The sequence below is a fragment of the Wolffia australiana genome, chromosome 18 (genome assembly GCF_029677425.1).
Source record: "Wolffia australiana isolate 7733 chromosome 18, ASM2967742v1".
Taxonomy (NCBI): domain Eukaryota; kingdom Viridiplantae; phylum Streptophyta; class Magnoliopsida; order Alismatales; family Araceae; genus Wolffia; species Wolffia australiana.
In genome coordinates, this window is record NC_135852.1 from 3,162,574 (window position 1) to 3,183,867 (window position 21,294).

Below are 21,294 nucleotides of genomic sequence, written 5' to 3' on the forward strand. Positions count from 1 at the left end.
TACTCTTTATCGTCTCTTTCCTAAACTCTTTCAAGGCCATTCTGTGAACCGTTTTGTTTGTACTGCTTGTCGAATTGCCAAACATCATCGCATTCACGTATCCTATCTCGTCTTCTCATTCTTCGACCCCATTCTCCCTTATTCACACCGATGTGTGGGGGCCTTCCCCTATTCATAGTACTTCCGGTTCTCGGTGGTTATGCATCTTTATTGACGACGCTACTCGATTTACGTGGGCATATTTCTTGAAGAACAAATCGGAGATATCTCGTGTCATTCCTCAATTTTACTCCCTTATCCAAACTCAATTCTCTATATCCATTCGTCGCTTCCGCTCCGACAATGCTAAAGACTACGTTAACACCACGTTAAGCACCTTCTTCCAAGACAAAGGCATTATCCATGAAACTTCTTGTCCCTATACACCACAGCAAAATGGCGTTGCCGAAAGAAAATTCCGTCACATCTTTGAAATGACTCGGAGCCTTCTCTTCCATATGCATGTGCCCAAGTATTTTTGGGGGGAAGCCGTCTCCACCGCCATCCATCTCCTTAATCGCCTTCCATCTCGAGTGCTTGACTACTCCACTCCCATTGACCGTCTTCAGCATTCCTTTCCAACTCTCTCTCTCCGAACTCATCTTACTCGTGTATTTGGATGTGTATGCTATGCGCCCAACCACCAACTTGGTCGTGATAAACTGGATCCCCGTGCTATCAAGTGTGTGTTTGTTGGCTATTCTTCCACCCAAAAAGGCTATTTATGCTATCATCCACCCTCTCGTCGGTTCGTCGTCACCAAAGATGCCACATTTAATGAATTGCTTCCCTACTATTCCTCCTCCTCTCCTGAACCCTCATCGTCCCCATCTCCCTCCGATCCACTCGAATTCCTCATCCTCGTCCCTCGTCCCTCTTCACCGGCCCCGCCCGACGTGTCTCCGCCTGTTGCTCCTCCAGCAATTGTGCCTCCCGACCCGCCTCCGGCCGCCGTCTCAGTCCCTCCTGTGGAGCCTCCTCCAGTATCTGCTCCTGCGCTCGACCCTTCTGCTGCACCTTCTTCGATTCCTCCGCTCCCTATCCGTCGCTGCCCGCCTGAAAAACGCTATGGTATTACCCTTGCTCGTCGCAAGCCTCGGCTTCCTTCTTCGTCTCCTGCTGCCCCGTCTACCTCAACCTCCACCCCTCCTGCCACCTCCTCATTAGCCGTGCTGCCCTCTTCCCGTTCCTCTCCCCTCTATCCGTTGGCGGAATCTATCTCCTCTCATCGCCTCTCACCCTCTTATCATGCCCTTCTCACCTCCCTTGATGCCACTTCCCTTCCCAAGACGGTGGACATTGCCCTTTCATTTCCGCATTGGCGTCAGGCCATGGCGGAAGAACTTCAGGCTCTTGCTCACAATGAAACGTGGGATCTGGTTCCTCTACCGGCCGGGAAGCATCTCGTGGGTAGCCGTTGGGTGTATGCTGTGAAGCATAATTCTGACGGTTCTATTGAGCGCCACAAAGCCCGGGTTGTGGCACAAGGGTTCACTCAGAAACATGGCATTGATTATCAGGAGACCTTTGCTCCCGTCGCCAAGCTGAATACTGTGCGGATCTTATTGGCCCTTGCTGCGGATCGGGGCTGGATTTTTGTAACAATATGATGTGAAGAATGCTTTTCTGCATGGAGAGTTGACTGAGGAGATCTACATGGCATTACCTCCTGGCTACACTTCCTTAGTGCCATCGTCTCCGCAGTCTGTTGTCTGTCGCCTGAAGAAAGCATTATATGGCTTGAAGCAATCTCCTCGTGCCTGGTTTGGTCGTTTCACGACGGCCATGCAGCGTCGTGGATACCGTCAGTGTAATGGTGATCACACCCTTTTCTACCGCCATTCCACGTCAGGGGGAGTCGCTATTCTTCTTGTGTACGTGGATGACATCATTATTACGGGTGATGATACGACGACCATTACTGAGCTGGCTATGTATCTCTCGTCGGAATTTGCTATTCGCCATCTTGGCCCGTTGAGGTACTTTCTTGGCATAGAGGTGGCCTATTCTTCCAACGGGATCTTTATTTGTCAGAGAAAGTATACGGTGGACCTTCTCTGTGAGCTTGGAAAGGAGGACGCCAAGCCTGCTTCGACACCGATTGATGCGATCCATCGACTTGGTGCCGTTTCGGATGAGGAGCTTGCTGAGCCTGGCCCATATAGAAGACTTGTGGGAAAACGGCTTTATCTCACCCACACTCGCCCGGACATTGCATATTCAGTGGGTGTTCTGAGTCAGTTCATGCAGACTCCTCGCATGAGCCATTTTCATGCTGCTCATCGTCTCCTCCGTTTCCTGAAGGGCACCATTGGCCGTGGATTATTGTTTCGTCGCCATACCGGCCTGCGTCTTGAAGTCTACACCGATGCAGATTATGCCGGCTCTGTGGTTGATCGTCGGTCCACATCTGGGTATTGCACCTTCTTGGGCGGCAATCTGATTACTTGGAGGAGCAAGAAGCAGAAAGTGGTCTCTCGATTGAGTGCTGAAGCGGAGTTCCGTGCCCTTGCGCATGGTCTGTGTGAAGCACTTTGGATTACCCAGCTTCTTCGTGAGCTACGGTGTCCAGTTCCCTCTCCTGTCCAGCTGTTCTGCGACAACAAATCGGCGATTAGCATTGCTCATGACCCCGTTCAGCATGACCGTACAAAGCACATCGAGATCGATCGCCATTTCATCAAAGAGAAGCTTGAATCGGGAGATTTTTGCACGCCTTATGTTCCGTCCGCTGAACAGCTTGCAGATATCTTCACCAAAGGGCTTCATGCCCCTAGGTTTGAGGAGCTCTGTTCCAAGCTGGGTGTGGATAACATCCACGCTCCAGCTTGAGGGGGAGTGTTGATCTGAGTATTACATGTCTTTATTTTCTCTCTCTTGTTAGCCCATTAAGGGCCCTCTCTAGTCAGCCCATTAGGGCTTCCTATAAAACCCTGTAATCTCTTTCATTTGCTATCAAGAATTGTTCTTTTCTTGTTTACACTTTTCAATTAACCATTTAAGCTTGCTAGTTTTATGGAAATACTCTTCTCTCTCTCTCTTGTTCAAATTTTCTGAATGCCCTCTACATGTAGCATCTATTATCTTTACTTGCTATACTTACGGAATGATAATCCATCTCCCAATATTAATCATGAACATATGGGTAAAATCTACTTTGAATGCTCTATTATCGCACTCTAGGTCTCGCCTGCAGTATCCAGTAGAGAGACTTTATTCATCTTTAAATTGTAGGACAAAATTAATAATCGTTTTCAAGTTCTGCCACCATGATTACTGTAGCTAGCACTGCATCATTTACCTCATTCGCAAGATTCCCATGATGAAGTGCACAAATGGAACTATCTGTTGTTTTGTCCAAAACCCTAGCCGATAGAGTGTCTGGAGCAGGGAGTTGCAAGAGAAGAAGAGGAAAGCTGGGATTAAGTTTGACAAATCCTTTTCTTCAAAGAAAAAAATGGGAAATCCTATTCGTCAACAAAACTACAAAAGTCTATTTTTAAAAAAGTGAAGCTAAATTTATTTTAAATTGTAATTAAAGTTAATTTTTGATGGAATTTTCTTAATTAAATTTCAGTGACATCTACAGAGGATCCATTCATCATACATAATTAATTTCCTAGCGTTATCTAATTCTTATATTTTGTTATCATAAATTGCTGCTTGTCTCAGATACTCTCATCCTTATCTCTCAGTGTGCTGCAATGTTGGATGACTCTAGGGAAGGTTCTCCATCAAATAATCCCAGTGTAGATGTCAACGGCCAGGAGCAACATCTGGCTTCCGAAGAATCTCCCTTTTTGTCGGGAATAAAACAAAGGTTGCTTTCTTTCATATTTCGTGGGTTATGGGGAGAAGAAACAGATATTGCCCAGGTAATACTCACTTTTCTGAAATGTGAACATGCTATTTTTTTATGAAGCCTGCTTGGGCAATTTTTTAAGCTTATCTCCGCTCAATTATTTTATACTTTTAAAAAAATATATTTTTTGCTGTTAGATAATCCTTTTTATCCTTAATCTCCTTTTTTATTTTGTCGACTTGACTCTTTGCTCAGTGGGGATGTAGAGATAATAGTCAGAGAGAAGGGAGAAGAGACAAGGAAGAAAATCAATCTATTTCACCATAAAAGGTTACACACAACATGCCTAGGTACCTCTCCTTTTATAGGAGAATTAACTAGCCGTTAATAACGGCTAGTGTTATAACGGCTATAAAATTAGCCGTTATAACTTACCCGAATCCGATAAGGATTCGGGTAATGGGTCTACCCGGACCCGCTACTGGATCTGCCTGGATCCGATAAGAAAAATAAAAATAAACATTCTTGGGCTTATAGATCCGCCTTTACATTTAACATATTTCATTATATTTTTAAGTGAGCAACGTTATGTAAGAAGCTCAACTCTCCCTTGCTGTTCAGTGTCTGTTCCGTTTCAGTTCAGACATTCATCCTCACACGCAAAATAAATGCCTAGAGCCGCGTATATTATGGGCTCACATGCACTGCTACTAATTCTTACTATTTCAAAAAAACTGCTACTAATTCTCACACTAAAGAATTAGTGACTTTGGTATTATTGGAGTTTAGCCCGTCAACATTTCACATATATTCATGTAGTTCTTGTATCAATTTTTCAACGAGATGCATCTCGACTTGAAAATGTCCAACATGCTGTATGATGGAAATCACGATGCAAACTCAGAAGAACTCCAGCCAATCCACACAAGCAAATGAATAAGCAAAACAGGTGACTGCAGGGTGTGGTCGACTCCTCTCCCCTCCGCCCACAGACTCACTGCTGCTCTGGCCTGCCCGTTTCGTACTGGATCTGGAATCCCGTTTCTTGAAAAAGAGAATGATAAATGCTACTAAAGAATGCATCAGCTTCACATTCGACTCTGATGCATTTAGGCAAAGGAAATGGTGTGGCCTATTTGAACATGTGTTGGATTTTAAGAGGCTTATGAGATAGAGGTCGAGTCTGTGCAACAGGACCAACCCGAAATAATTCTAGTAATGCTCATTTTTTGGTTTTTTTTGTTTTTTCTTTTAATAGTGATTTAAGGTGGTCACCCGACAAAGCGGTAACCACCCGGAGTTACATGTGGAGATAGTTAAAACTCTCCTCACCACCTGGCCAATCTCTCTCTTACCTGATTACCCCTCTAGCGAACCAGTATGCCATGAGCCCCTCCACCTCGTGGGCTAGCCCGTCCCTGGACACCTTGCCCCCCCTAAATACTGCCTCATTTCGGTGGAGCCATATCGCCCAGAGCACTGTCAATGCTGGACCTCCTTCTTCCCTCCTCCTAGGGCCCCCTTGCCTTATGAACTCCCAAAAAACCTCCTCTGACGTCTCATTTTTTGTTATATTCCATCTGCCTTAAATAAGGGGATTTATGATTTTATATTTGCATAAAGTACCCCACTATAAAGTCTAAATGGTCTTTCTAACACTGCAGACTAAGCACAGCTTACAAGAAATCCATGATGATATCCATGCATTGAATGTGTTGTGGACGTCAAGTCAATCTCCAAGCATAGACTAATTTATGGTGCTTGTCTGTGAGCTAATGGGAGGTTGACTTGAATGCTAACAAGGTTTCTTCATTAATAGATGCTACACCAGTCTGCGTTAAGTCCATTTTCTCATCAGACTGCACTGGTGGTAAGTCCCTGACATGGATCAAGATAAAATTTAAAATTTCTTGCAATAATTCCCTGGAGTGAATCAAACTTTTTAACAATAGCATTAGCCATTGTCGTTTCTGTGTCCTTATTCCGAGTCTGTGATTCTCTGAATGCAACGCTGGTTAGTTCTGACATTTTTCTGTGAAAGAGAACCCTGCAGAGTTGCCTAAGAGGAGCTCACTGATTGATTCGGCAACATTTTGATATGACAGGAGGGGACTTGCCCTAGCCTGGTAATGGGGTTTGAAAAGCATATCGCTGGGTCATCATGTGGTTTGTTGGATAATTCACAAAGACTACCTAAGTCAATCTCAGCACAAATAACTATGTTCTTATGCATGGCTTTAATCCTCCAAAATATGAGCTCTCCCATCTCAATCCAGAGGATGAAGATGAGCGTCAATTTTTTCTAATTCTACAGGTTACTCTTGGTCATAATTGTGCCAATGAAGCTCAAATAAGTATTGATTGATGTAGTCCAGAAGCCCATTTCCTGAGGCCCATTAGCAACCGGTGGCCCTAGAAGGACATTCTTCTAGAAGTGGACAGGATCTCTACAGAAGTACCTAGAGCCCACAAAAAATCCCCTGAAAGATTTTTCTCTTACAGAATCCTTTTGACAGAGTTTCTCTGACAGGATCCTCTGACAGATTTGTCTGACAGAATCCTCTCACGGATTCTGCTTCTGCCACAATCTGCAGAATATCTCTGCTCCAGCTTGTCAGAGCTGCAGATCTTCTATTTTTTGTCTTATCAAGATCTCCTTGAGCCACACAAACAACTTCTGGTAGATTCTACAGGCCTCAGAAACTACACCCTACTCTGTTTAGACCTGTCAGGCAGCTGATCCTCTGTTTTAACTTGTCAGTGATGTTTTTCTCAATGTTTTGAGTTTTCTTTTCATGGGTACTGTCATTATGAACGACCCTGCACTTGTTGTGGCCTATCTAAGGCCCTATGTACACTTGAGGGATGATTATTAAATTGTATTGTTATGTTGAAATTCCTGTTTCTTTCCTCTGAGTGTTCTCTTTGCTAAAGTGCTTCAGTGCTTGTGGAATCAAGGGTTGAAGAAGCTAGTTCTATGGATTCAGGATTGACTGCTTGAAGAAGAGCAAGAATTATGGATTCAAATCCTGTTCCTACACTGTTTGTGTACTAGGCCTGCGTCATTGATGCAGACTATGAGTAGAAATACCAAAAGGACTTGCAAATTGATCCTAAGAATCCTGGCAATTTGAATACCAATAGTTTCCTCAGTGTATACTAACCAATTCAGTGAAGAATCTTCCGACTGCAAAGTAGGGTGTAGTTTGTCTTTATGTGGCATAGTGTATAGGCAAAAAGAAGAAACCTTCACTTGAAGACAGGTAAATCACCTCTTAAATTTGACTTCCAAGCCTTGGCAATGATCAGTAGTCTGCAGCGTTTGTGGAGGATGGCAAGCTACCCTTTTTGCTTTAGTTGCGGTAGAGGGACCTGCAGATGGAGCTCTGCCTTTTGGCCGAGTATTGATAGCAACAATTTTCTGCTACAGTACATTCGTTGTGTGCTGTTGATCAATAGCAACTTGTTTGAACTTGGGATCCATCTTGTTTTCTAGATCTGACATAATTGCCAAGGATAGAAATAGCCCTTACCAAATGATACGTTCTGGTGAGTGTATTCTGAAAAAATCAAGATTGTAATACTTCTGATTCAAGAAATCCAAGAAATGGTTTGGTAGAATCTGGTTATGAGAGTGAGAGATTGAGAATAACAGGATTTCTTGTAGAACAAGGACAAGATATGTAAAGATTGAAATGATGAAATTAGCTGGATCAGCCTATTTCTGATTGAGAAAGGTCTCCCATGCTCCAACCCTATGCAGAAGCAGCTACCTTTTGAATTCTCCAAGTGCCTTTCCATGTATCAATAGCCAGTGATGCATCTTGAAACATATGTTTCCTGGTTAGGAACATTCCTTTCTCTGCTTCCTGATTCAGTAGGTTTGTGTCAGATTCACATTACTCTCAAAACTATCGATATCCTTGATTCCAGTGATTTACTGGCCTCGTTGTCTTTTTAATAACTCATGCATCCTTGTGATTTCCCTTGGGGATCTTAATTGCGGCATCTAGTCGATCCTTGATCTCTTGTAACTTCCCTTCTTAATCTTTGAAGATTTCTTGGCTTTCTTGTTCCAGAATCTATGTTTTAGAAATTATCTCTAGTCAGAAAGAACACTCACTTGATTGAAGATGTTCTGCCAGAAGTTCATAGAGAGTTCGTGTTCAATTCAAACCCAATTGAGATGAAAATCTTTTTTATATGACTTGAAATGGGTGAAACTGAGTTCTCAAAATTTGACGGGCCCTTAGTTTCGTCTTTTTCTCATGAAATAACTGAGGGCTGTAATTTTTAACATAAACAAGGCATTTCTTTTTTCTCACATAAATGATCAGAAAAATAATTGCAGTCATTTTGTGGTAGATTCAAAAACAGTTTCCTCTTTTTTAAAAAAAATATTGTACCTCTATCAAAACCACGAGCTATAATTTCTTTGCTGACTCCAGCCATACCTCCATTAGAATCTTCCTCTAGATGATCGCAGAACAATTTCTTTCTTCCTCTGAGTCATCCTGCCATCTGACCCGCCATCTGACTGTCGACTAGGACTGTTAAGTGAATGGTCTACAGTGCCCAATCTTCTTGATTAGTTGAACTGCTCTAGTTCGCCGGGTTCTAGGTCTCCTTCCTCCTCTTGGGTCTTTGCTTATAGGTCACCTTCTTCCAGTTGTAGTAAGTTGCAAACCTACTTTCCACTGAACTGCCCTCACAAAAATTGGTTGATGCATTTGTTAGGTTTCATAACAACGAGGATTTATTTATTTATATTATGTATAAAGCATAAAAGGCCTAGAAGTTTGCATTCTTAAAGTTTGGTGTAAGATTTTTTACTAGAATCTGACCTGTTTTCCTGAAGTTGCTAGCTTTGGTTTTGCTAACTACTTGGAGTATCTTTTCCAGCGTGTCCAGTTGCTGAAGAAGAAGTTCTACTTTCATTTCCAGGATTATGTTGATCTTGTGATGTCCAAAGTAAGCAAGTTTTAAGTGTTTCTTCATTTATTCTTTTCTATGGATATATGTATCTGATGTTTCGTAGTTTCTGTTTGAAAATTTTGATTTATACAGAACTCATCGAATATTTTTTAATGGTATTTTTTCACAAGATTGATTTGGAACAGTGAATGAAGAAAATATTTGGATGGTGTATTACTGATACGATCTATACCCCCAAGGGTATCTGTAGCTTTTTAGCCCATTAGAGGCACTTAAATAATTTGAGGTTTAGGATAGATTACTTCGTCTATCTATATATGTGTAGCCCTCCCTTCAGATGGGCAGTAAAGACTTATGGTAAGATCGGCCTCTTGGCTCACAACCGCAATCCTCTGCTCGGTCCCATACCCTTGATCGTTCAGCAATCCCCTATCCCCATCATTGGCTCACCAGATTTTCAGGCTGCTCCCCTCCGATCCAACCGCTATTCCTGCCATTTGGTTCTGTTCTAGTCTCCAACGATCCCCACCCCCGTGATTGTCAACCCCTCACCATGTCTTCAGTTGGCTCATCCCTGATCGATCCCTGCCTCCTCCATTCGACCCCTCCGATCATTCCCATTTCTTCTCTCTGATCCCGGGAACATCTACCTCGCCTCTCCCTCTACGCCCCTCCAGATATGAACCTTCATCAAGGTTCTTATCAGGTGCTATGAGAAATTTGTATTGTAGACAAGTTCCATAATTTAGACGTTTGCTTGCATCTTTTTACTTGATGCCTTTTTTAGGGTTTCTAATTATCTGTGGTATAGCCTAGTGTTTGAGAGAAAAATATCCTACCAGTATGACAATGAAATATTAGCTCAATATTGTTCACTTAGAGGCTTTTTGGCCCTTCTTCCCGTTTATTTCATAATTTCGTGTAATGGTGGGTTTAACACTTTTTTGGAGATTTCTAATCTACGACTAGCTCATCTTGTTTTCTAACTTTACTCATGGTGTTTCTGTTCGATATTCTTACTTGTGTAAAACTATATAGCAATGAAACTGAATAATAGCTCTATATGTTTACTTGGCCAGCTTAGTTTGTGTCAACATTTGATGGAATGGAGGGCGAGAGAAGAGAAGGTAGAACAATAGTTTGTGCCAGAAAAAACGCTTGGAACTCTGAATCACTTTGACTACTTTCTATTAACTGTAAATAGGCACATAGGAGATTACGGTTTTACGTAAAGCCCCAAATAGAAAAAGAGTGGTTATTCTTCCCTTTTCTTCTGACAGTTCCTGTTTCTGTTCAACGTGGAAGTATTCATGACCAAACCTGTATGCGGACCTCACAAATAAATTTTTTCATCATGCTTGATATGGCCACTCGCATTGTCTTGTTTCAAGACTGGGGTTCCTTTTCCTTGAATTTTTGTGTTGGAGATTATGATTTTCTGGGTGTCTTGAAGGTGCAATTCTTGGACCGTCATCATTTACTGATCAAGTTTGGTAGCGTAGACGGAGTGGTATGCAGATCAAAGATTCATTATATTAAATAAGTAAGGCAGACACTTGTATTCATCAACCAGAAGCTGTCCCATGTCTACAGGTGCCGCGGAGTGCAGAGCAATATCCTGCATTTTTTGCTGTGTATAACATGGAAACAGCAGACGTAATATCTTTCCACCAGGTAAATAGAATTATTCCTATCGCCTCTTTAAAAACAAATGATCCCTATCATATCTAGGGGTGATATAGGCTTTCCAGACGTCTACAGGGGTATTTCCGTCATTTTCATCCTTTGGGGGGGGGTTTCTTTCATCTTTTCTGCATTTCTCTCTTTAATTTCTGGCATCTTTCTCTCGGCCAAATTCAATTGGCCACTACCTGTATCTCTTCCCCTTTACCCTTGCGTAAGCTCTTTCATTCCTGAAGAACTTTCTCATGTGTAACGACAAGAACATGCATGTTCTAGTAAAATGTTAAATGTATATCGATCCATAGCATGGAACCTCTGATATTCATGTTTATTCTTCATTTATTTTGCAGAATTCTTCTGAAGAATTATACATCCTGTTTGAACAGTTCTGTGATCACTTCCTCGTAGCTTCAAGATTTTCGTCCCATATCAATTTTATATCTTCTCATTCTAACTGTATTCATGCTCTCGAGCAACTCAAAAATACTAAAGGCAAAGCTAGCAGCTTCTCACAGGTATAGTTCGTCTTTGTTTTCAGAAATTAATAATTTTTCTTTTTCATACTAGTTGAAGACAAGAAGAAAGAACAATTCTTGATACCCAAACAAAGAGATTACAAGGGGTTTTATAGGGAGCCCTAATGGGCTAATAATAGAAAGGGCCCTTAATGGGCTAATAATAGAAAGGAGCTAATAATAGAAAGAAGAAAAGAAAAAGGAAAGGAGACAATAATGTCAACACTCCCCCTCAAGCTGGAGCGTGGATGTTTTCCACACCCAGCTTGGAACAGAGCTCCTCAAACCGAGGGGCATGAAGCCCTTTGGTGAAGATGTCTGCAAGCTGTTCAGCTGACGGAACATATGGCGTGCAGAAATTTCCCGACTCAAGCTTCTCTTTAATGAAATGTCGATCGATCTCAATGTGTTTTGTACGATCATGCTGGACGGGATCATGAGCAATGCTGATAGCCGATTTGTTGTCACAGAACAGCTGAACAGGGGAAGAAACCGGACACCTTAGTTCACGAAGCAGTTGGGTAATCCAAAGTGCTTCACAAAGACCATGCGCAAGGGCACGGAACTCCGCTTCAGCACTTGATCGAGGGACCACTTTCTGTTTCTTACTCCTCCAAGTAATAAGATTGCCTCCCAAGAAGGTGCAGTACCCAGAGGTCGACCGACGATCAACCACAGATCCTGCATAATCGGCATCAGTGTAGACTTCTAGACGCAGACCACTGTGACGACGAAACATTAATCCACGGCCAATGGTGCCCTTCAAGAAACGGAGGAGGCGATGGGCAGCATGAAGATGACTCATTCGAGGGTTCTGCATAAACTGACTTAGAACACCCACTGTATATGCAATGTCGGGACGGGTGTGGGTGAGATAGAGCAGTTTGCCCACAAGTCTTCGATATTGTCCGGGCTCAGCCGGATCTTCATTCTCATCCGCACCAAGTCGATGACTCACATCAATCGGTGTCGAAATAGGCTTGGAGTCTTCCTTTCCCAGCTCGCAAAGAAGATCCACTGTATCTTTCCGCTAACAGATGAAAATCCCACTCGAAGAATAAGCCACCTCAATACCAAGAAAATATCGTAATGGGCCAAGATGACGTATGGCAAAGTCCGACGACAAATACATAGCCAGCTGAGTAATGGACTCCGTATCATCACCCGTGATGATAATGTCATCCACGTACACGAGAAGAATAGCCACTCCCCCGGACGTGGAATGACGGTAGAAAAGCGTGTGATCTCCATTACACTGACGGTATCCCCGGTTCTTCATGGCCATGGTGAAACGGCCAAACTAAGCACGAGGAGATTGCTTCAAACCGTACAGCGCTTTCTTCAGGCGACAAACAACTGAACTCGGAGTAGACGGCACTAAGGAGGCATATCTAGGAGGTAAGGCCATATAGATCTCCTCAGTCAAATCACCATGAAGAAAAGCATTCTTGACATCATATTGCTGCAATATCCAGCCCCGATCGGCGGCAAGAGCCAAGAGAATCCGGACAGTGTTCATCTTGGCCACAGGGGCAAACGTTTCCTGATAATCAATGCCATACTGTTGGGTGAACCCTTGCGCCACAACACGTGCCTTGTGCCTTTCAATAGAGCCGTCGGAATTGTGCTTTACAGCATAAACCCAACGACTACCAACCAAGTTCTTGCCCGGCAGTAGTGGAACCAGATCCCATGTGTCATTTAGGGCAAGTGCTTGTAGCTCCTCCTCCATTGCCCGACGCCAATGAGGAAGAGAGAGGGCTACGTCCACCGTCTTTGGAAGGGAGATAGTGTCAAGGGAGGTGAGAAGAGCGTGGTAGGATGGGGAAAGACGATGAGATGAGATGGATGCGGCTAATGGATACAATGGAGAAGGATGAGGGCAAGACACAAGTGCTAATGAAGGATTTTCAAGAGGAGTAGATGAGGAGGATGAGGGAACATCAGGGGTAGGAGGAACACGAGGCTTGCGACGAGCAAGAGTGATACCATAGCGTTTTTCTGGCGGGCAACGGCGTATAGGTAAAGGGGCACAACATAGTGGGATAGAGGGATCCGATGGGGACTCTGCAGGAGGGTTCGATGAAGCAGAGGATGGATCTTTAGTAAGGACATGTGGATTTGGGATTGGTGCAGGCAGAGGATCAGAGGACAAGGTGTTCATGGGAATATCAGATGGAGGCTCTTCGAGAGGAACAGGCAAGGAAGGACTTGGGAGAGGTGACGAGGGAGATGAGTTAGGAAGAATAATAAATTCAAGGGGATCTGATTGAGGTGGTAAAGAAGGAGAAGGTGGAGAAGAAGAGGGGTAATATGGAGTGAATTCGTCAAAGGTAGCATCCTTGGTGACAATAAATCGACGAGAGGGTGGATGATAACATTGATAACCCTTTTGAGTAGAAGCATAGCCGACGAAGACACATTGGATGGCCCGAGGATCAAGCTTGTCACGATCAAGATGGTGGTTAGGAGCAAAGCAAACGCACCCAAAGACACGAGGGGTAAGATTGGTTCGGAGAGAAATGTTGGGGAAGGAATGCTGGAGACAATCAATGGGAGTAGAGTAGTTAAGTACGCGAGACGGAAGACGGTTGAGAAGATGAATGGCAGTTAGGACAGCTTCAGCCCAAAAATACTTTGGCACATGCATGTGAAATAAGAGGCTCCGAGCCATTTCAAAAATGTGACGAAATTTTCGTTCTGCAACTCCATTTTGCTGGGGGGTGTAAGGACATGTGGTTTCATGGATGATGCCTTTTTCTTGGAAGAAAGTACTTAACGTGGAATTGACATAGTCTCGGGCATTGTCGGAGCGAAGCGAATAGAAGTGCAGAATTGAGTTTGAATGAGAGAGTAGAACTGAGGAATAACAAGGAGATCTCTGATTTATTTTTCAAGAGATAGGCCCACGTGAAACGCAGTAGCATCATCAATGAATATACATAACCACCGAGCACCGGACGTGCTATGAACAGGAGGGTCCCCACACGCCGGTGTGAACGAGCAAAAGGAGTCGTCAAATGGGAAGAAGAAATAGGATACGTGAGTACGATGATGTTTAGCAATTCGACAAGCATTACAAACAAAGCGGTCCACAGAGTGGCCTTGGAAAAGTTTTGAAATAAACGATAAAGAGTAGCAAAGGATGGATGGCCGGCGTCGATGGAGAAGCCACAAACGCTCATGAGGCGCCGAAAGGGGAACTGCAGCGGCAGCAACAGCGAGGGGAGACAAGGGAGATCGAACAAGATAGAGACCCTCATGCTCCTCAGCAATGGAAATCGTCCTCCCCGACACCTTATCACGATAAAAACAGGTATTAGGAGTGAATGTAAGATCTTGGTTCAGATCACGAACAAGGCAAGATAAAGAAAGAAGATGATGAGCAAGCCGTGGAACATGAAGGACTTTAGTGAGGTTCATCGAAGGAGAGAGAGACACACGACCAATCCCAGCCACAGTGAGAAGATCACCGGAAGCTGTTTTAACTTTGGAGGAGCTGGAAACGGGTTCATAGGTCACAAAAGCTCTAGGATTGGGTGTCATGTGGGCAGTGGCACCAGAGTCAAGAAGCCAAGTGGATGATGATGACGACGGAGATGGTGAAGGCGGGGGAGAAGGAATGGTGGACATACCCGCGTTAGCTAGAGAGCACGAGCCCACGACTGGAGGGTCAAGCAATCGCCGAAGACGTTCCACTTCTTCAGATGTAAAGCCGGGAAGAGAAGCACTCGCCGAAGACGCTTCACTTGGAAGAAGACCATAGGACAGAGGCACTTGACCAGGCATCGGTACTTGGTTGACAGAAGGTGCAACCGTAGCGAGATTGCTCTGTTGTGTTCGCTTCCGTTGAAGCTTAAAGCACGTCTCCTTGGAGTGACCCCGCTTTTTGCAGTAATTGCAGAAAAGGGAAGGATCACCTTTGGAGGATTCCTCAGTCCGAGTAGATGGACCACGAGACGAAGCTCCTGCTCCAGTCGATGTGGTCGTCACCGAGGAGCGCGTGGAGGAAGACGAATGTGCTACAAGTGCAGAAGGCGGGGTCTGGGACTGCTGAAAGCGAGATTCTTCAATTCTCGCGCTGCGAAGCGCATCCTTGAAGGAAAGCTCTTTCTCCCGGTGTATAAGCTGAGCCCGTACCGCTTCATATTCCGGGTTAAGTCCTTTAAAAACTGAAAAACCCGAAGTTGAAGAGTGTACTTGCGATCCACCGAGTGAGGGGCCGGAGGCATGTAGTGATCAATCTCATTCCACAGAGAAATGAGTTCTGTGCTGTACTCCATGATCGTCCTGTCTCCTTGACGCAGATTGGCGGCCCGATGCACTAGCTCATACAGTGTGGCAATATTATTTTTCTTGGAGTGGCTGTCAAGGGCCGCTTCCCACACGGCCCGGGCAGACTCAAGAGACAGAAATTCACCCTTGATACTCCGTGAAATACTATCCAAAAGCCATCGATGGACCACCCTTTCAACGTCTAGCCAGTCATAGTACTTGGAGTCTGTCTTGGAAGGCCCTTCTTCAAGTAAATGACGCATCAGTCGTCCCTTGAGAGTAATCTGGACATATTGCTGCCACTGAAGAAGGTTAAAGCCGGTGAACATCCCATCTGGAGGCATCCGAGGCAGAGAAAACGGTCCAGGTGAAGCCGACCAATTCCCCGACTCAAGAGGTGCCTCCGAAGCATTTGACGTTTGACCCACACTGGGTGGCGTTGATGCTGGCGTCACACCAGAAACCGATACAGGCTCCGTCATCTTGATCACAGAATGAAGTGTCGCACGAGGAGCACACGGCTACAGGAACGCCCGCGGCTATTGGCTGCGTGCGCGGCTGAAGAGTCGAGGAGGGAGCGCGGCCGCGACCAAGAGGAGAGCGCGCGGTCGAGAGGGAAGCGTACGCTGCCGAGAGAGAAGCACAGCCGAGGAGGGAGCGCGGTGCGGGAAGCCGGAAATGTGGCCGGAAAGAAGCTGCGCCGCCAGGAGCAGGTAGCCAACCGGAAGGAGAAGGAGCTCAAGATCGTGGCGAATGTAGAAACGCCAGAGATCGGAGCTACGGTCGAGCCCAGGAACCCGGATTAGGGTTAGGGTTAGGGCCCTGATACCATGAAGACAAGAAGAAAGAACAATTCTTGATACCCAAACAAAGAGATTACAAGGGGTTTTATAGGGAGCCCTAATGGGCTAATAATAGAAAGGGCCCTTAATGGGCTAATAATAGAAAGGAGCTAATAATAGAAAGAAGAAAAGAAAAAGGAAAGGAGACAATAATGTCAACACTAGTGAACACTCAGAACTAGCCTTCTGTCTGCATGTACTATAGGGATTTTTTCCCCTTGAAGTGGAGGAAATTGAGTGAAAGCTTGTTAAGTATTTTGTTGAAGTCTTTCCTGTGTTATTTTTTGCCTACGTCTTCAATAGATTTGTTCTTTATCAGCGTGATTATTACCAGTTGACCATATAGAATAGAGATGCGATCTCAAAATGCCTTAATTGATTTAATTAAAAACTTTAGACTTTATGAGGTTTAGATAGCTGAGAGGACCTTGAGGTAATCTTGAGATTACCTTAAAAATCAGGTTATCTTGAGGTAAGTTGGACGATTTGTGGGTAATTTTGTGTTGACTTCGATGGAAATATTCGTCTCTTGTAAATTCGATATTGTGGTATGCATTATCTTTGTTCAGTATCCATAATGATAATAACTGGAACAGATATTGCTTCTGCTCTGGTAAATACGCTACCATTCAAATCATTGTAATCTTTAAAAATAGGACTTTTTATAAAGTAAATTGCTTTGATTGTATGCAACTTTTCTCCGGCTACCATATTTCATCTTGTGTACTGTCATTGACTGTCTTGAAGGCTGTCCCTTGTTTAATACAAGTGGATGGCTGACATATCAGGATACCAGTGGACAGGAGTATTTGTGGTTGTCATCATCATCATCTGGAACTTGAGTTTTGGTGACTAGATGAAATTGTCACCGAGGTTAATAGAGGGAGGGTGATAGCGAGACATAATTGTCATCGTCATTGTCATCATTGTCAGCGTATCAGGGACAAAAAACGGGGATGATTGTGATTCATTATCTTCTCGTCATCTTCTTTGGTGATGGGGAACACGACTGTGGTTATGGTTGATAATGTCCATTAAGTCATTTGAATTCTCTCGAGCCATGTTCACACGTTGTTTCTTGTATTTCTGCTCCAGAATTATGTTATCACAGACCTGCCAGATTTGGTGTCGGTCTTCAGAATTGTTCAGACAATGGGATTGTTATTATTCTTACACTTTCCATAGAGATGTTATTTGAGTGAGCTTATCAAGAAATTTCTGAGCACAACATACCATTGCCACATCAAAAATTGTCTCTTTTGAATTATCCATTGGGATCAAAGCCAATTTCCTTAGTGTGAGAACACCGGTTCGATCTCATGTCCCGATTGTGGTTGTGTCAAAGGAAGTGGGATCTTGTGTTAATCTGTATTGGAGGATGAACTTTTTTGGTGCCTAGTATTTACTAGATCAAGTGTATACTTTAGTGATTGAGGCATTGGGAAAGTCTAGGAAGGGTTGAAAGAGAGAGAGAGAGAGAGCAAACAATGGTCACTGCTTATCCAACAAGTTCTTGACTTTCCTATAGGGAGGCCTACTATTATTTAAAGGACTCTGTTCTAGGGAAAATGACAAAACTACCTCTGACAGGTGTTGGGAGCGTATCAGATCTCTTACTATTAATACCGGTCATTCACTAATTTTACTATAATATCTTGGTGTATAAGTTTCAATAACTCAGTTGTTTCAACTTTGTTTGCTATACCCCTTCTGCTCTCATTGGAATTGATATACTTTCACATCTTCCTCAAAATTTCTTCTATGTAGTTTGTGAGGAAGATGTTGGTGTCGTTAAATTTTGGTTGCCAGTCTCAAAGCCCTTCACCTTACCTTGACCAGTCGCTTTTCCGGTATGATGAGAAGGTAAAAGATTAATTGCTTTCACTACCTTGTAAAAACATAATTGCAAAATCGTGATAATATTATAATGTCGTAGAATAAACGATGTCTACGGATTCATTGTCGTACTAGAATACTGAATTCTTAACTATTTTTATTTGCTCATGTATAAGTTTCATTGGATAAGTTTTTTTCATTATGCACACCCTGACTTGCGTTTGAAGATGAATGACCGTTATCAAGCCGCTTGTCTTAGTCTTAGAAGATAAACGAACTTAATCAAGCTGTTTTTTCTTAGCCTAGGAAGCTATTTAATTTTTCATGGATGAATTAATTCTTTTTTCTACGTCTTTTAAATCATATCTCTAAAAATCTGGTATTCTACCCGTGTAAACTTCATCGAACCCTTTTTCTTAGACTCGGAAGATGAGTGAAGCTGTTTGAGTTCGTCCGGGAAGAAATGTACTTTTGAATGAAGAAATTTCATTTCCAAGATTTGGGATTTTATCGAAGCCCATCAATCATTGTATTTGTAGTCATTTTTCATAAAAACCTGGTAATCTACCTTTTAAATTATTTAGTTCTGCGTCGACTTTATGAAACTATTTTTCTTGGTTTATGAAACTATTGAATTTTGGATGAAGAAATTTCGTTTCGCCGATTTGGATTTTATCAAACTCCATAAATCATCGTCTTTTAAAACTTATTTATTAAAATCTGGTATTTATGCCTACTTCTCTTTGTTAATTGATCAAGTAATTTCGTTATTTTTTATGATTTTTCAGCTCATATCTGCTGCAGAACGACCAAGACAGATTATCGAACATCCAGTGAAGTTTATCTCTAGGCGTCAACCAAATACTCTGAAATTTAAGATAAAGTCAGGTCTGAGAATATAAAATTATCTTTATTAATTTAAATTTTTTTTCATTATTTGCCGCCCAATATTAGTCTTGTTTAATATTAGTTTTGATCAAGGAATGAATAATTTGCAGGTTTTGAAGGTGGAGTGGCGGACAACCGGGCAAAGAGGCTGTCGTCTTTTCTGTTCCATCCCATCCTTCCGTTTGTTCTATCCATCCAGCAAACTGCCATGCAACCCACCATAGTTAATATCCATTTCCGGAGATAACCATACTCCTCTTCGATCTCTCTCTCTCTCTCTCTACCTCTCTATATCTCTATGTCTCTCTCTTTCTGTCTCCGTCTATCTTTCTCTCTGTCTCTCGCTCTACCTCTCTATATCTCTGTGTCTCTCTCTCTTTCTGTCTCTTTCTATCTCTCTCTATCTTTATGTGTGTGTCTCTCTCTTTCTGTATCTGTCTTTGCCTCTCGCTCTATATCTGGGTCTCTCTCTATCTCTCCCCATATCTGTCTCTCTCACTATCTCTCTCTGTATCTCTGTCTCTATCTCTATCTGTTTCTCTCTTTCTGGCGCTCTCTCTACTTGTCTATCTCTATCTCTCTCTGCATCTCTGTCTCTCACTGTCTATCTGTCTGTCTCTCTGTCTCTCTCTCTTTCTGTCTATCTCTTTTCTGTCGCTCTCTCTCTTTCGTCCACTCTATCTCTATCTCTGTGTCTATCCTTTCTGTCGCTCTCTCCATCTCTCTCTCTCTTCTGTCTCTGTCTCTCTCTCCATCTCTCTATCTCTGTCTGTCTGTCTCCCTCTTTATCTCTGTACATCTCTCTTTATCTCTGCCAGTCTTCGTCTCTCCCTCTGTCTCTCTCTGTCTTTGTCTCTCTCTCTCTCTCTATCTGTCTTTATCTCTCTCTCTCTCTATCTCTGTCTGTCCCTTTCTCTCTTTCTATCTCTTTGTCTCTCTCTATCTCTTTCTGTCTGTCTGGCTTTATCTCTCTCTGTCTGTCTCTGACTCTCTATCTCTCTCTCTCTCTCACTCTACCTCTCTCTCTGTCCCTGTCTGTCTTTATCTCTCTCCGTCTGTCTCTGACTCTCTCCACCTCTCTCTCTCTCACTCTACCTCTCTCTCTGTCCCTGCCTGTCTTTATCTTGCCTAGTTTTTGCAAGTTTTTTCCTCTCTATTTCTCTAACTAACTTCTTCATCTCTCTTGCCTATATTCACCATTCTCTCTCACATTATATCTATCTCCACCGTATATACACCAGTTTTTATCCTCCCTATTTCTTTATATATCCTCTTTATCTATCTTGCCTATATTCACCATTTTCTCTCCCTCATTCTCTCTATATATAATCTGTTTATATCTCGCTCCTGCCATTATTCACCAGTTTTCTCTCTCTCCTCTTACATAATCCCTTTCTCTCTCTGTCATCTCAATTCCCCATTTCTCTCTTACGAATATTCACCTGATTTTTGGCATCAATCTCAATGAAAATGTGATTATGATAGTACTCTTTGAATCCTTCATTGCAATACTGCATTTAGAGAGAGATATTAATGTGAAAGCTTTCAAGGTTCTATCATCCTATAGAGAGAGAAAGAGGGATCAAATTTAGTTATTTAAGAAAGATTAATATTTTCCTTCATCAAATACTTAAATCTCGTCCACACACTCATTTTAAACCTCTTCCATGCATGGTCCCCAGTCTAAGAACAGTAGAGAATCAAGTCAAAGCGTTCAGAGAGCTAAAATTCTAGAGCGAGAAAAAAAGCCAGAAAATAAAGCACACTAGAGCTATCGTGTACTCTATATTCGACATACTTGCTGAAAGATTAAGAAATATTCATGTAGGCCGCTCACTCATTTTCCAGCTTTTCCATGCATGGTCCTCCAGTTTCAGACCAAGAGTGAGAAACAAGAGAGAAAATCAAGTCAAAGATTGCAGGGGGCTAAAATTCTAGAGAGAGATTGAAGCAGACTACAGCTACCGATTATTTCATATTAGACCAACTTGCAGAAATTAAAAATCGCCGACAGACTCTTTTCAAGGTTTTCCATGCATGGTCCCTAAATTGTATTTCCACTGGATTGGGGATTATGAAGATTATGTATGCGTGTTCTAGTGGAGGAAATGAATCTCTGGGAATGACGTATTGAATGACAGAGGCTAGTCAAGTGGGCATGTTTGGGGAAGGAGAGTGAAGGGTCGATGCGCAGGGACCTTACAATTAAGCCATCCTGTTCGCATAGTCTTATTCAAAGTTGATAGCAGCCTCCCTCCACAGTCATCTTCCCTACTGCCAGCCTGGAACGTGAGGCTTGTCATCTCTCTCTCTCTCTCTCTCTCTCTCTCTCTCTCTCTCTCTCTCTCTCTCTCTCTCTCTCTCTCTCCCTCTCTCTCTCTCTCTCTCTCTCTCTCTCTCTCTCTCTCTCTCTCTCTCTCTCTCTCTCTCTCTCTCTCTCCCTCCCCTCCTCTCTCTCTCTTTCTGCCACTTCCTCTTC

At 43.1% G+C, this 21,294-nt stretch overlaps 1 protein-coding gene across 2 annotated transcripts in view; it reads left to right on the forward strand.

Moving 5' to 3' along the window:
* DET1 (light-mediated development protein 1 / deetiolated1 (DET1)) overlaps positions 1-19,080 on the forward strand; it is a 31,911-nt gene extending 12,831 nt beyond the window's left edge. The window contains exons 4-11 of one of the 2 annotated variants that reach the window (XM_078589879.1): positions 3,712-3,914; positions 8,744-8,812; positions 10,230-10,286; positions 10,370-10,450; positions 10,810-10,974; positions 17,859-17,954; positions 18,716-18,815; positions 18,926-19,080. In XM_078589879.1, coding sequence (XP_078446005.1) covers positions 3,712-3,914; positions 8,744-8,812; positions 10,230-10,286; positions 10,370-10,450; positions 10,810-10,974; positions 17,859-17,954; positions 18,716-18,815; positions 18,926-19,062 — 908 coding nt within the window. In that variant the 3' untranslated portion in view covers positions 19,063-19,080. The remainder of the gene's footprint in view (positions 1-3,711; positions 3,915-8,743; positions 8,813-10,229; positions 10,287-10,369; positions 10,451-10,809; positions 10,975-17,858; positions 17,955-18,715; positions 18,816-18,925) is intronic. The other variant, XM_078589880.1, reaches the window with a different exon arrangement.
* The last annotated feature ends 2,214 nt before the right edge of the window (positions 19,081-21,294 follow it).